The sequence below is a fragment of the Rhipicephalus microplus genome, chromosome 5 (assembly GCF_043290135.1).
Source record: "Rhipicephalus microplus isolate Deutch F79 chromosome 5, USDA_Rmic, whole genome shotgun sequence".
NCBI classification, from domain to species: domain Eukaryota; kingdom Metazoa; phylum Arthropoda; class Arachnida; order Ixodida; family Ixodidae; genus Rhipicephalus; species Rhipicephalus microplus.
The window spans coordinates 29,764,379-29,780,866 of NC_134704.1; the positions used below are offsets into that span (position 1 = coordinate 29,764,379).

Sequence of the window (16,488 nt, forward strand, 5' to 3'; positions counted from 1 at the left end):
TGGCTCGATGCTGCGACATACAAGCTGCTTAACTGTAACATAGGCTGCCTAATCACTGTGTTCGCCAAAATAATTAAACAATGGCAGCAGCCAACCTGACAATATGAACGACTTTTAAGGCCAGCAAAGTCGCATGGCTGTTTTAACATTCACTGTGGTCACTGCTAAAGCGCAGTGATGAAACTTCATGCCATGACATGTTTTATCAAAATACATTATGCTGGAATGACATGCATTGTAGAAGTATTCTCTCGCATTTTTTTTTATAGCCTGGTTTGTGCCCATGTGAGAGTTATATATTCTCCATTTTTCCTCGATTAATACTTGTGGCGTATGCGAGTTTTATGAGCAAATAATCAATACCAAAAGTTTGTTTGCTAATTAAAACAAAAGATAAACACATCTGTACGTCATGCTACGTAGAGCTTGCTTGGCAAGCTCCTTTGCGTCGTCATTTATTTTGCTTAGCTTCGTCACGACCTGTACAAAATATTCCATAGGAAGCATTCACATCTAAAGTTCATGCATAGAAAAACCCAAGATCGAGTGCAATATACAATATACGCCCTTAATAATTGCTGTACACAATCTGCAGAATAAGAAACCAGATTCGTCACATTGCTAAGATTGAAAAAAGCCTTTCCCCGACTGTCAAGATGTCCTCAGCCTTTGGAAGAATGCCTGCAATAAAAACAGAAGTCAAGTGAATGCTCCTGCCAGAAAATGTTACTGCTGCACACAACTAACTGGGAGGCAGGTTGTCACTAAGCCAGTTTCAGATTCACAAACAAGACTACGCTAGAGTGTGTCAAAATTGAGTACATTATATTGTGATCCTTATCGTACAGAGTCCACTGAACATTTGACAACTGTTTAAATGTTCAAAACTCGAAAGCTCTCATACAACTATCTTGAAAGAGCACCTTTTCTATTTCGAACAAATAAAGGCAAGATCTACCCCATAAAAAATCAAACCTATAAATTGCACATAATGTAGATTACAAAAAATACATCTGGATCAACATCGATCGATGAGCCCACCGTGTACAATCATGAGAGTACAGCACTTGTACAACAAGCAAGCTGATAGTTCTAATATACATCATAGTTATAATACATCATAACAATGTGTGCAGCATTTATGATGCACTTATATTCAATACGTCATGAACAATGCACCATTTCCTTAGTTTCAGTGAAGGGAGACACTGAAAAGTAAATATCCACACAATTGAGAAAGCAATTTAAGGTGGCATCAATGCAGAGTAGAGTAATGAAGATGTACAATATCAGGGGGATACAGCAATTCACAAAGATGGGTAGCCAGAAAATGCATGAACTATAAATTCCAGATAACAACCCATGCATTTACAAATAAGCACACTACTGACCTTAACGTAGTTCTTGAACATCTTGGGATCACCCTGCAGGTGCATGCAGTAATCTTGGATCTGCTGTGGCGACAGCCTGAGCAGGGTTGGAAGGTACTGGTTGCGCAAATACTCCATGAATTCATCACCCTGAAATCAAGGCAGCACAAAATGCCCAACTCGTAGCAAAAAACTCGGGCACAACACGGTGCCAAGGCAGGTTTGTAATAGAGTATTGCTGTGGTATACAACAATGGGTATCTTCGATTTTCAGAGCTCTCTGGTGGCCAGAGCTAGCCAAAGGATCGGCCACCTAACTCCGGTGACAGAAAACAGCGTCGTCATGTGGGGAACCCTAGACAACCTGAAGCTGCCCGAACATTGCAAAATCAAACGCTGGTGCCAGCTTCACAAACGTAAACAAACACTACCATCGTGGCAGCAAACGAAACAATGCGCCACGTGCACATTGTTTTTTTTTTTTTCTGCATTGTCCACTTGGAAATATGTGACTAAGTTCGCTGAAATAATATCCTCGTGCTTGAAAGTAAACATTCGACAGAAGTCTATCTGGTTGGGTATGAAACTGGGAGATGATTCGGACTCCAATTAAAAGTTTTGAAGAAACCCGACGTTTCGGAACCGACTTGATTCCTTCCTCAGGGGTGACTGCGGAGGCTACGTAGCAGCGTCGTCTTCAAAGCACTCGCGGGGTGGCTCATGACCCCCCTCTCTCTCTCTTTTTGCCGTGGAGCGCAGTCCGTGTGAATACACTGAGGGAAGGGTTCCGAGGGAGCGGTCGATATTATGGGCTGTTCTCTGTATGTGCCACGACTCAAGTAACAACCTTTTCCTTCAGTTCGGCTCGCTTTCAAGGATGGCCGTCGCTTCAAAATTTATTTTGTGATCCAACGTCTCAGCACATTTGGCGACTGCGCTGCGCTCTTTGTAGAACTTCCGCACATCGTTGGCGTGTTGCTTCAGTCGTTCAGGTAGGCTTTTCGTCTCGCCGATATACGATGAGGGCACTCGGCACACGGAATTTTGTAAACGACACCAAGGTGCCTGTCCATTGTTGGCCGGTCTTCCTGGCGAGGGAGGAGGCGGCCCAGCATACACGAAGGCACATGCGCGATGCGAACCCCTTCCTTCCTGAAGATCCCCGCTAACATCTCGCTGGTTCCCTGAACGTATGGAACCGGTACACATTTCAGGGGGCTGCCAATTGAGGTTGATTGGTGTTTTCGTATCCTCTGTTGCTTTGCGCGGCGGGTGGTGGCTCGAATGAAGTTTTTTTGGGTATCCGTTTTTTCTGAGGTCAGCAAATACGCAGGCCTCCTCTTTCTTTCGCTCGGTGTCATAACAGCATGAGTAGCATGGTAACAACCGAGGCCTTGTGGCAGGCGGGGTGGAAGAATCGAAGGTAGCGGTCAGTGTGCGTTGGCTTCCTATGAACGGAGAACTCCAGGCAGTCACGCTTTCTTGCCACCTGGACGTCGAGAAAGGGCAGGCAGTGGTCGCTTTCACACTCGGTCGTGAATTGTATGGCTGGGTGCACAGAATTTAGGTGTTGTCTGAAGTTTTAAACTTCAGCCATCTTAATGACGCAAAAGCAATCGTCCATATAACGCAGGAAAAGCTTGGGTCGCGACGAGAAGGAGCTGAGTGCTTTCTCTTCTATGTACTCCATGGTCAGGTTTGCCATCGTGACAGAGATGGAAGCTCCCATAGCGGTTCCACTGTTCTGCCTGAAAATAGTTCCTTTGTAGGAGAAATACGTACTGGAGAGGCAGAACTCCAGTAGACGACAGAGCTCGTCAACCGCCAAAGGAGTCCTTTCACTCAGGCTTGCGTCGTCCTAAAGTGCAGCACGGGCAGCGGAGACAGCTATGGGAACTGGCACGTTGGTGAACAATGAAATGACGTCAAATGAGATCATGCTCTCGTTATCGCCGATGCTCACATTTGACGCTAGCTGCACGAAGTGGCTGGCGTCACGGACATGAGTTGGTGTCTTCCGGGTTAGCGGGGGAGAAGATTTGGTGTAGAAAATTTGAAAGGGCTTGGCATGGTGAGGAAGTGAAGTCTACAATCGGTCGGAGGGGGACGTCAGGCTTGTGACGTCAAGTCGGTTCCGAAACATCGGGTTTCTTCAGAACTTTTGGTTGGAGTCCAAATCATCTCCCATATCCTCGAGCGTACACATTTGGGGTATGACTTCGTACGCTAGCAACATCACTCGCCCCATCCGCGAACAAAACATGCACCTGGTGTGCATGCCGCCTTGAGAACGATGCAAGATGAGCTGCCGCGCAGCTGGAGGCTTAACAAGCTCACGTCTACTTAGAACATCTTAGTACATGTCGTATCTAAAATAAACTTCGGCATGACTCATTTTCGGCTCGTTTTGACAGTTGCCTGAGCCTTTTTTCCAGTCCTAAGTGGCACTTCCAAAATCTCATGTATCTCTGCTTTGAGCTACTAGGCCATAACCAGGCATACTGCACGCCATTATTACTTACAGCTGAAAACCGAAATTCGCCGATAAAATAGGCTAGGAGAAAATGTATACACTTCTCAATCCAGCGTAACATAATTATATACCACATATGCTAACCCATACATTAAAGTACGGTCCCATGCCGTTTGCGACCAGCGAGCATAACACACTTAAAAGCAACTGTCACGATCTCTAGTATTCAATGTGGGCATTCTATCACCATCAAAGACCTAGCAGTCGATTCCTTAAAAGGTCCATGCACGCAAACATACGACGGAGTGAGCTAGTTTGACCACAGTAGTCTTTGCAGACACGGCACCACAAATGACAACTACGAAAAAAAATAACTCGAAAGTTGTCTCCATGCGCGAGTACAAATGTGCAGATAACTTTTGAGGCATGCGCATGACACAGTTAGCAAGCCATAGTTCGCCAGGTTGTTCAGAGAAGAAAGCTCCACGTGCAACAAGAATAAAAGTGATAAACAGAAGCTTCAAACGCTCACCACGACTCGTAATCGCCCCATCTCGCACAGCAAAACCGGCTTTAGAAGATAACGCCACGCGTGATGACAAGCGAAGGCGCAGTTCCCAAGCCCCCACATTGCAGCCCGTTTACTCCTCACAAGGATGGCTGCGAGCGCGTATCGTATCTTTTCGGCGTCTGCTAGCTCAAAACGTGCCCAAAAGCTCACAGAGAGCTTCCACGACTATGTGTTAGAAGTGCCTGGCGACTCTTGGGCTCGCCCCGAGTAGCCGGAACGGTCCAATCGGAGAAAAACAAATGCCATCTGGAAGTGCGCCAAGAGCCCGCGGGTAGCCAGAAGTGGAAAATCGAAGAGCCCCAAAGACAATCACTGTGGTAAACAACCATCTGAAATCATTGCTATAAGGGGATCACACAATAGATATACAGGCTCAAAGAAAAAAAAACTAGTAATATAGTTAAAAAAAAAGAATCGCTCGAAAAATGTCATGTTAGTAGTGCCTTGATACATGTACAGCCATCCACAGTTTGGCAAATGCACACGGCAAAATCAGCAACTACACTTTCAAGGCCTAAGATAAAAACAAGGCACACTTCTGTCTCGTTAAGTCTTCGTGCACTGGTAAGCAGCTGTGTGCACCGATATGCATGACTATGGCATCGATAATTTTTGTTTAAGGCAAGAAGAATCTGGCTATTTTTATGGTACGGTAGCAAAATTGAGACAGATGCAGGCACAGTGGTACGTACCCGCTTGGCAAGGATCATCTTCATACAAAGAGCACTTTCAGATAAGGCCTGGGAAAAGAAAAAATTCAAGGCTGACATTGTTGCATTTACCGCACCAGTCCGGAAATCACCTGAGAGATCACACATAGAGGAGCACGAAAGAAGAGATTACTCGCAGACACAGCGAGAAACTGGACTTCACAATTTCAAGGCTGGTATTGCAGTATTCAAAAAACCATGCTACTACCCTTCATATGTTTGCGATCCTATGTGTTTTTTTTTTTGATGCCAAGTGCATTTCAATCATGCAAGCTCCCTTCTCTCAATAATTCAAACAAATCCAACATTTTTTTTGTTGGCCTGCTATGTTTTCAATTTATTCTAAAGCCACTTAATTCGAATCGCCCTATAGCACAAATTCCATGAACTCAAACTTATTGTTGTCGATGCCTAGCAATGGATAATTTTGGTATAATGTGCACAACGGCCTTGCGCATGTAACGTGCAAAAGGGAGCAGGACCGCACATGTGCTGAATTGATGAGCGATGCATGTGTTAGCACACGCTAGATCTTGGTGCTTACATTGGTAAAGTATGCCTGCTGAAGCAGTAGCATACCTTAAGAGCAACTCGCTTGCGAGACCTCGACGAGTCAAGGAAAAGAAACCCAGACAAAATGGCAGTCACCGATGGCAGCACGGTGGTCATTGCAGCTAACGTATAGTCTATGTGAACGTTTTCATTCGTATTTCTCATTAACTTCAGCTGCATCCATCTATCCCATTTGACTTTACACAGGCTATGTTTTCATTCCTCATTCGTATTTTAGGAGTGGTGTGCTACTGCACACCTTTGCCAGTGGCACGTACCAAGATGGTCTGAGCATCGGTCAGGTCAAAGGTGTCTTTGAGGGGGGCATGGAAGCAGGCTGGCACGACCGACTTGTACACAAAGTCTACAAAGTGGGGCTCGGCATCCGGTCCGCCCCAGAGCTCCACCATTTTCCGCAGAATCGTGAAGCAAGTCTTCTGAGCCTGTGAAAGCAATCGCAGCCTGACGCTCTGGATGTTTTCGAGAAGTATGATAAGCGAGTGAATGATTTCAGGCACATGCTGAACTTTTGATGCACAAAGTTGAAGTTCTCATACAGAGAAAGCAAACTGTAAGTCAACAAAACATGAAATGTGATGTCAGGTACATTTACTTACTGCAGATCTTGAAAGGCTCACACAACAGATTGGAATATTAGATACTATATTATAGCTTCAATAGAGTACTGATTAAGCATGCACCTGCTGAAGCTTTAAAACATGCAAAATTTATATTTTTAAACAACCTTGTGCCGAGAAGAAATCTGCTCGTCATTGAGCATTTGTTACTTTGAGTGGCATGATACAAGAAAACACAATGGTGCTTTGTGAGGTCCTACCAACAGTTCTTCTAAACGAGGCCTCACCCACCAGCTTCTAACCCTTCTTCCTTTTTTCCCCCCTTACAATAAACAATTTCCATTCCATATGAGGTTTATCAACACAAAATTCTGGTAAAGCAGTGAAGCAGATCATGACTAAAGCAATTGACAAAATATATCACATATAGATGACAGCCTAGTCCGAACTTACCACTGGGTCGGGAAACTCAACAGCACCCTGGATGATTGTTGCGAATACTTGTTCCAGGCTTTGTGCATCTAAAATTAAAGAAGATGGGTGGCATAGAAGCGAGAAATTGAATTAATAGAAGCTTTCACAGGTAAAACTGATCAGCCAAAGTTCAGTCAGTCATTCTACAAATAGAGCTGATTTCAGCATTTGATGCCCAGTGCAATGTTTTGCAGTTTAACGTTATCTATACTATACTTGGGCTTCTCAAGCATATAGGTGCCAGGGAACACTGCTAAGCCACATTAGGTGCCAAGGAACCCCCTACCCCCAACGAGCTTTTTCTTTTTCTTTTTTTTCTTCAATTTTTAAAAGCCTTCCGACTTCCTGCGTATGCTGGCAGCACCTATCTTCAAATAACCAAAATGCACATGGTGGTAACATAAGGCCTGAGTTTTAAACCACTGCGCATCCCATTTTCGGAGTCTGGCTGGCTACAAAGTGCTAGCGAAATTTATTGTGCAGCTCAGGCATTTCCGTTTACGCACCGAGCTGTGCTTATTGAGGCTCGGGCGTGAATCGTGGAGGTTCCCTAGATCGATCACACCTCAGGATTGCCACCCAAGTGAGTTAAGTGGGCGAGTGCGGAACCAGAGAAAATTTATCAGTGGCTTCCTTAGGTCCCTAAGGCTTCCGCATAACCCATTTTAAGAACCCCTGTACCATACTACAGAGGACTCTCAGCAAATAGAAATTTGTTAAACAGACCTGCTGCTTAAATGGTACAACTGCCTCTGATATGATTGGTTTCACTCTGCACACTGCACCCCAATTCACCTCTCAGTAAATGGAACTCTTGTTAAACAGAACACATTATCCCCGTCCCTTCAGGTTCTGTTTATTGAGAGTTCACTGTATATGCTTATTGTGCAGATATATAATATAGTCGAGCCCCTCTGTAAGAAACACCGATGTACGAGACCAAAGGGTAAATGAGAGACACCAGCGGGCCCACACTGAAATAGGGGTTTAAAAGAAAACACATGCATGATGCCCTGCTTATAAGAGTCATCTCATATAAATCATCTCATATAAACAACAAAAATGCCTCCACGGTGCATGTCTGATATATGGAGGTTCAACTGTATATCTGCACAATAAGCATTGGTGAATTCTCTTTCCTTGTACATTTAACATTCTAACATACATTCACACATTTTACGTCACCCGCAGAACAACAACACACACAAACACACCTCTGCTAGCAATCAGCAAATGCCCAGTTTTACATAAGCGTGAGACAATACCACACTGTGCCGGAAAATCTCACTAAACTACCTATTACGCTGTCAACTACACTTCACTTGGCACTGCATTTGCACAATGAAAGTGCAATGCAATTTCCAGTGTAGAATATGCATGACTTTGCGACTCATCTAGTAGTTAAGTTAGCTTTCGTGAATCAAATAGCCATTTGGTATATATGCTGCCTTGTTCTGGCAAATAACAATGGTGCTGGTACATACTGTTTCATCTTAAATATATACTTAGGAGAAGTAGCTATAGATGTGTATAGTTTCTTGTTGAACAAAACTGCAAGGAAATAGGAAAATCAGTTCTATATAAGAGTACTTTCGTTTAGTAAGATAAGTTTCGTCAGGCTGTAGCACCTAAGCATGAAATTAAACAAATAAGATGCAGGCATTCCAATCAAGCAGCAATATACCATCCTTTGTGAAGTTAACTTTTCTGCTATGAAGTTTGAACAAGTAATGGCGGCTTGTCATTCAGTGCAGATAGGCTGTTCAAGCGCAGTTTGCTTGCGCATGACAAGAAAATGAGGAGCCGCCACTCTTGATATAAACACACATGACAAGTCCCAGCACATTCAACTAGGACCGCATCTCTGCTTGAATTACGACAGGTGCCGCCATTACTTGTTCAAACATGTAGCACAGAGAACACACTTGCGAATTATGAAAAGGGTTCTTTGATTGATTGATATGTGGGGTTTAGAGTCCCAAAACCACCATATGATTATGAGAGACGCCGTAGTGGAGGGCTCCGGAAATTTCGACCACCCGGGGTTCTTTAGCGTGCACCCAAATCTGAGCACACGGGCCTACAACGTTTCCACCTCCATCGGAAATGCAGCCGCCGCAGCCGGGATTCGAACCCGCGACCTGCGGGTCAGCAGCCGAGTACCTTAGCCACTAGACCACCACGGCGGGGCATTATGAAAAGGATCCATTCTGTTGAAGTGTTTACCATTCACCTAGATTCTATTATGGAACTCCTTCAACGCCTCTGAAACGTCTTGTGCAAACAGAATACAATCTTTAGTAAGACTCAAACCTAAAACTGTAGAACCAGCCCAAACACATAAAATTTACAAATTTAGGAGCATACGCAGGCCAGCAAACAAGCCAAAGATAAAGAGAATGTGAACAAGGGCAAGAACCCAATCTGCATCTTTTTTTCTGTCTAGTTTCCACAGTACAAATCATATAGAAATGCATCGTGAATCACTAGCCAACTTACAAGCAGCCCTTCTCCGTCTGATGCGTTGCACGTCCTCCCCAGCTCTATTTATATCTTTATGTCAATCAGAATACCACCTACCCTGTCTGCTCTCCATCTACACCGAGGTTTCAAATTCAAATTTATTGGTTAAAAAAAATAGCTACAGGACCACAAATGTAGAGACCAGGGTCCCAAAGTAACAAGACAGTAGTGGGACCCTCGGTTCATTATAGAAACTATGGTGGTGCAGTGGGCAATGACTAGTGGGACCATCTTTGAGTGCGAAGGGCGAGCGTGTGCACGAGCTTTAGACGCTGGACTGCTCGAGCATTTGTGTCCGTACCTTTGTCTGCCTACTACCTGGTGTCGCTATTAAATTCCCTTGCAGTGGTAATAACTTGCGCATATTAAATACATTATTTGACACTTCATTTCCTATCAATCAAACATGAAAAATGCGGTAAAAAAGAGAGCCAGGTAACAAGTGAGCAAAAAAAAAAAAGGGGGGGAAAAAAGAATTATCTATGGTAAAAGAGATCGTGTTAGAGTAGTTATTGAAGTCAGTAATGTCTAAGGTAATTCTTAAAGACTGCAAGAAGCACTGTTTAAAAGTCTCAATGTTATGGCCACGACTTTTCATTCCACAGACCGTAGCACAGTCCTCAGTCATTCTAGTTTACCATGTAGCAATTGGCAAGCGAAGGAGTACGCAACTACTGCATGTTTCACACACACAGTCATTTGGGTCACAGAGTGCTCACCTTGTGAGGCAACCACCTCAACCACGTTGTTGGTGATGATGGCAGCCACGAAGAGAAAGTATGCGCGCTGCAGCAGTTGCCGGTCGCGCAGCGCCTGCTCGTCCCCGGGCTCCACGGGTGCAGCCAGGGCCCCGAAGATGACCCCGACCAGTGGCATGAACATCCGTTGCAGGAAAGGCACCACCTCTTTCTGGAACACCCAAGACAGCTGCCCCCCTTGCAACCTCAGGTGGCCAAACCCCACCACAGAGCCTGTTTTCAGGTTCTTTTCAAGCATGACTGGCTCTCCACTAATAAACGCAATGACAAAAATAAGCTTTTGCTTTTAAAGGGACACTGAAGAGAAAAACAATTTTTTGAGTATTGGTAAAGTACAACTCCACGACACACTCTTGGCACACTTATCGCCAGATGACACTTCATAGGCGATAAAACGCGCGGAGGAAAAAAAAAAGGTAAGTGGAGACACCACGTAGAAGATTTTGATGGCATCTACTAGGTCTTGCGTCATTTCTAACAGATAAAACTGAACGACATTGCCATGTGTTTGGCCTTAGACCTAACAAGCTAAGTTTCAGAAAATTTCATCAACCCAATGTTGGTTGAAAATACAAAAAATTCATTACAAATAATGAACTTACAATGGTGAAACTTGCAGAAAAGAGTTCTCAAAGTAAGTTACCTAAACCAAATCTATGTTTCACTTCAGTGGCCCTTTAAGGAAGGGCAATAGACAACCACCCATTCCCCACACCCAGAGAGAGAAAAGAAGTATCAGAAAGCTAGGGAGGTTAACTAGACTAAGTCTAGTTTGCTACCCTGCAAGTGGTAAAAGGAAATGAGGGACAAAAAGAGAGAGGAGAAGATACACATTGCACATAACACACACACCGCACACACAGTTTAGGTTTCACTAGCGGTAGCACAGTGATGTTGCACTCAAGAATGCCTTCACAACCTTTGGGATTTCGCAGAACCGACTTGCAATGATATGTGTGCACATGATTAGAGTTGTTGATGAATGTGCCCTTGCCCCCAGGGTTCTATAATGCCTATCCATAGATTTAAAAGTTTAATGACTACATGTTGGCATGAGCGAATGCTACAAAAATTTTCCTGGGACATGCAGCAGGCCATACCTATTTTAAATACGCCCACATTAATAACCAGAACATTACCAAAACCATTAATGCTTTTAGCAACTGCGATTAGCTTTCGAGACACCAGAAGTCTTCCCACCTTGAACTTGGTGACGATCTGGTTGATGAGCGGTATGAGCTCCTGCACTGAGCGCACATCTGGATTACGCAGGAGCTGCTCGCAGGCACGAGGCACCAGGGGCAGCACTTCCTCTTCGAGGCACACAACCATTCGGTGAAGGAACTGCCGCACCCCTCCCTGGAGCAAAGGCTGCTCGTATGGAAGCTGCGGCACAATTCAAACAGTGATTATTGCAGGTGATGACGGCCTGTGCACAGCCTTTCGTTTCCAAGCTATGATACTTGTTGTGGGCGTCACATTCTACATGAATAATCATGAATTTTGCAAGAAACGTATCATCCCCTGCCCTTCCTACTATTTCTGTTTCGACATGTTCAGCTAATCAACACACTCCAAAAGTAATGTCGGCTTGAATTGGTAGATGTGTAATACAGCCACACATATCAAAGACGCTAGTGAGTACATGGATACTTTTTCTCACTAGATGTTTCATGTGTCCCAAACGATTTTTTGCCCCACGGTTTCATCACATGTACGTGCATTCACGAGCACTTACATCCAAGGCTTGCAGGAACACTTGAAGGGCTTCCAGGTAGATGGGAACACAGTTGCAGGCTTTCATAGTTTGCTGGTTTGAGAATGCCTTGCTTGTTCGACTGGAAAGTGAAAACATTTCTATATGAGCAGTTTTTAAAGAAAATAAAAAAATTATGACAAAAAGGTTCACCCTATGAACTAAAATTTTTATTTCACTAATGCATATACTAGCAGAGACACAACTTTTGAAACTGTTCATGAAGTGCAAGACTTAGACACACAAGATAAGGAGTGTAGACAAGCGCTAACCTGGAAAGTTGGTATAAAAATTTAGCTAATTGGTATGGTTTCATGCTTAGGACTGAGCAGCACTCACAAAGAGGACAAGGGCAGGGCATGTCTTGTGCACTTCTTCAGTTTCTTGCCCTTTTTTGCGAGTATTTCACAGTTTTAAGCTTGAAAGTTAGTGCACACCTTTTTCTCTTGTCTAATACTTTGTCAAACTTTTACGCTAAGTGAACAGTTATGCATTACCAACAAGCCCAACTTCACACTCAAGAGGGGTATATGTAACTCCTTTCGGGTAGCCCTGTCTTTCCATGTATTTGATTTTTTTTAAAGGGCGTGTTGACTCTCTCGTGGGTCACCTGATTCTCAGAAGGGTCATATTGATAGCAATATCACGAGCGTGCATTGCTCGATATTGGTTTGCAGCCAAACTAAACGCCACTCACCTGGTTACTGCAATGGCATGATTCATGCACTCCGCAATGTCCCGCCTCTTCTCCTCCAATGGCTCGAGGGGCAGCCGCTGGGCCAGAGCCTCAAACTTCCGCATCACGGGAGTCAGTTGGTTCTTCAACAGCAGCTGCTTCTTCTGAAAATGCAGGAAGAGGTGCAGCCAATGCATGCGAGTGGAGGTTTTTGCAATTGAACCTTCATAAACTAGAAGCTTTGAGAATTTTATCCTTTTCATCGTTCCCAATGACTCCGCCTCCCCCAATTTTTGTCCTAAATGACATTCGACACCATTCATTACTATTAGCCATTCGATATATTCACTGCTAGAGCCTAGTGCTCCACCCCATTTCACACACAGTGCACTATTGCATATATAGAGATCATCAGTGTAATAGTGAGCATTCTTCAAAATGCACAAGAGTGTTTCACACCCGTCCCCATGGCAACAGGTGGTGCTGGCTGACGCCCCTACGTTTAAATGCACATATATATCCTATAAAGTGGATGGGGGAATTCAGAGGTAGAGCATTGAACGCATTATTTGAAGGTTACAGGTTCGGATCCTGCCGGTGACAAGTTATCTTTTCGTCCACTTTTCTTTCTTCAAATTTACATTACAATTAGTTCTATTAACAGCCCCTATGCTTTCCCAAGCATTATCGCCTTTTAGTTCTCATCAATATTGGTTCCACACTGAAATAGAAAAAGAGCCAGGAAATGACTTGCGTACAAATTTTTTTCTCACTCAGCATGAACATTCCCCTCAATGAATAGGAATGGGCAAGTAATGAAAGCCACAGTGTTGTCAACTTGATGGGTTTTCATCTCACTAAACAGCCCAAATAACAGTTTTAATTTCTCTTTCCAAACGTTGAAGTTTATTGGAGGGTAAGCATACATATAAATGAACAGATAAGCGGAGTACATGTGGAGGTCCCAGAGTAAAAACTGTCGGAGGGACCTCCTAACACATAAACAATTGATTACATCAATGGTTGCCTGTGCTACAAGACGCTGTTTCTCTTTTTCACTCCCTCTATGCTCCATTCAGAACTCACCTCGGCATTAAACTGGCCTGACACTATGAGCATGGCAGTTGCTTCGAACAGGTACAGCTGATCATCGGGCGACAAGAGGGAAGACATGGTGACCCCGTTCTCAGTGGGGCACAGCACCAGAAGTTCCTGCAGCTGCTTCAGAATGTCCTCGGTGAAGTTCAACATGTGCGCCCTATGCGGAAGAAAAGACAGAAAACAGACATCAGCTTATTGCACAAAAAAGGAAAAAGAAAATAACTAAAGACACCTAGCATTGTTGTGTGAGATACGAGTGTGAAGTTGAGAATCAAATCAATTTGTTCAGAGCTGTGCTTTCATATCGCACAGCAGAAACAGCACAATGTATTATAACATGGAGGTAAAGGCATCATTTGGGCTCCATGATAAATGCAGCTCTTGAAGTAACAGCAAAAAAAATTTTGGCAAATAAGCCCCACAAGTTAGTCACAGAAAATGTTAAATTTGCTACATAGATAATTTTGACAATTGTCTTTTCATGTTTTTTTTACAGTTTTTACTGCTGTGAAGCCGCGCCTAAAAGGACGTTACAAATGACCTTATACCACTGTGAAGCCAAATGCAAATAACTTGCGTATGGCAGCTATGCCAAGTTATGGAAAGAGAGTGAGTCATGCAAGCTTACTTGAGCGACTTGATGAACTTCGAGAAAAGGTAGGACACCCGGCTGCGAACACTGGGACTTGGATGACGCAGGCCCCTTTCGTCCATGAAGGCAACCTAGTGAAAAAGCGAAACAAAGAAAAATAATGTCTTTACTTTTACGAGCGAAGAGTGCTTTTATGAAGCCCCCTGCATGATGCATATACTGGCCTCAAGTGGAGAATTAACTTCAACGAAAGTGTAGCATGCATTTGAATTAAGAAGTCGAAAATTATGTGAAAGATATGATGGTGTGGCACAATGCATCTTTATTTTGTCAAACACGCCTGCCTTCCCGGTCCTTATCTTGAGTGAAAGGGCTGAACCTCTGGGCGCATGAACACCAAAAAAAAAAAGGCTCCTGTTTGCATAGTACCAATGTTCTGAAATCACGTGCTACAGAAGATGACTGAACACTGTTGCAAATAAACGAGTAGTGTTGTACCCAACTGAAAGAAAACCCAGAAATGTAATGTGTATAGTTGTCTTCAATATGAACTGCAAATGACACCAATGGTCAAAGGAGCTTCAAGACTGCACTGCAGCTGCCAAAATACGGGAAATTAAAGAACCGATTCCAATGGTTCTAATCATTATAGTTGATTATAAAAATTTTTCGCTCTTTTGTCTAAGCACCTTTTCAACAGCAGGTACCATCTTGCAGCTCAGACTGAAACACACTGTGCCTTTCTGCTGAAAACAACTTCAAGTAGCTCATTACGACACACTGGTATGCCATGTTAAAAAAGGGACGAGCCGCCATTCCCATGGTGAAGACCCTCTTCTTTTGTAAGAATACTGTTAGACGCCACGCCGGGGTGATGCAACCGTTTAATGGGCCGAACAGCAGCGAGACAGCAGCCAGCAGTTTCAGCAGCAGCTGCAGCAGCACGAGCCTCCGCCACAACAAACGTCTTCTTCATCGTCTCTAGCAAGCCCGTATTTTTGTCACTACATTGACTCCCCGGTGCAAAAGGAGCCATCCTAGCGACCTATGGCACAGACACGACTGGTGGGTCGTAGTGAAGTTTTAGACGGTCGACGTGCACAGTTTCACGCCCGCGGCGCCGTTGATCTGTAAGTGCCTGAATAGGTTCAACCATGTAGTTGACTGGTGATGTGTGGCGCAAGATCCTGTACGGACCATCATACTTGGGTGTGAACTTTGAGCAAAGGCCTGGGGCAGACGATGGCATGCGGAGCCACACGATTTTTCCAGGCGCGTATGACAATGGAGAGGAGTGTTGGTCGTGGGAGTCCTTCTGGCGAGCCTGATCGTGCGTAGTAAGCGCACGTGCAAGCTGCCGACATTCTTCGGCATATGTGGCGGCTTCGGCCAAAGTCGTCGATTCTGAAGTGTCTGGGTGGTACAGAAGGATAGTGTCCAAGGACGATGAAGGTTCCCGACCATAAAGAAGAAAGAACAGGGAGAATCCAGTTGTAGATTGAATTGCGCTGTTGTAAGCGTAAGTAACGAATGGCAGTATGCGGTCCCAGTTCGTATGGTCATCGGAAACATACACGGAGAGCATGTCACCCAGCGTGCGATTAAATCGCTCAGTCATCCCGTTGGTTTGGGGGTGATATGCGGTGGTTGTTCGATGCACGATAATGCATTCACGTAGGAGGGCCTCTACAGCTTCCGACAAGAAGGAACGCTCACGGTCACTAAGAAGCTCACTGGGTGCACCATGCCGAAGGACGAGGTTGTGCAGAATGAACAAGCCGACTTCAAGCGCAGTGGCCTCAGGAAGCGCCGAAATTTTGGCGTATTGCGTAAGGTGGTCCACGGCTACGATCACCCAACGGTTTCCATTTGGTGTGTATGGTAGGGGACTGTACAAGTCGATTCCGATGCAGCTGAAAGGCCGAGAAGGACACAGCAGTGGCTGGAGTGGTCCTGTGGTTGTGCGAGGGGAGCTCTTCCGGCGTTGGCACAAGGTACATGAACAGACGTACTGCCTAACAAAGCGGTACATTCCGCGCCAGTAATATCGAATTCGTAGGCGAGCATACATCTTCACTTCACCTGGGTGCGCGCATTGCGGATCTGCGTGGAAGGAGGCACAGACGTCAGAACGTAAGTGGCGAGGTATCACCAGCAACCATTTGCGGCCATCCGATAGGTAGTTTCGCCGGTACAGAAGACCGTCACGGATGGTAAAATGGCGAGCAGTTCGCCGAAGTAAACAGTTGTCGGTACTTGGAGACGTCCGAGACAGGTACCCTAAGAGAGACGCTATCCATGGATCCTGGTGTTGCTCAGAGGACATGTCGACATGTTCAAGTGAAGAACATTCG

At 44.7% G+C, this 16,488-nt stretch overlaps 1 protein-coding gene across 2 annotated transcripts in view; it reads right to left on the reverse strand.

The window, feature by feature from the left end:
* Nucleotides 1-406: 406 nt before the first annotated feature.
* The window catches only part of LOC119174794 (exportin-T), a 54,191-nt gene continuing 38,109 nt past the window's right edge, over nt 407-16,488 (reverse strand). Inside the window, exons 16-26 of one of the 2 annotated variants that reach the window (XM_037425862.2) lie at nt 14,171-14,265; nt 13,528-13,699; nt 12,463-12,605; nt 11,748-11,847; nt 11,210-11,395; nt 9,971-10,160; nt 6,708-6,775; nt 5,955-6,119; nt 5,107-5,154; nt 1,392-1,520; nt 407-681 (exon numbers count right to left, since the gene is read on the reverse strand). In XM_037425862.2, coding sequence (XP_037281759.2) covers nt 652-681; nt 1,392-1,520; nt 5,107-5,154; nt 5,955-6,119; nt 6,708-6,775; nt 9,971-10,160; nt 11,210-11,395; nt 11,748-11,847; nt 12,463-12,605; nt 13,528-13,699; nt 14,171-14,265 — 1,326 coding nt within the window. In that variant the 3' untranslated portion in view covers nt 407-651. Of the gene's footprint in view, nt 682-1,391; nt 1,521-5,106; nt 5,155-5,954; nt 6,120-6,707; nt 6,776-9,970; nt 10,179-11,209; nt 11,396-11,747; nt 11,848-12,462; nt 12,606-13,527; nt 13,700-14,170; nt 14,266-16,488 lie in introns of both variants that reach the window. The other variant, XM_037425861.2, reaches the window with a different exon arrangement.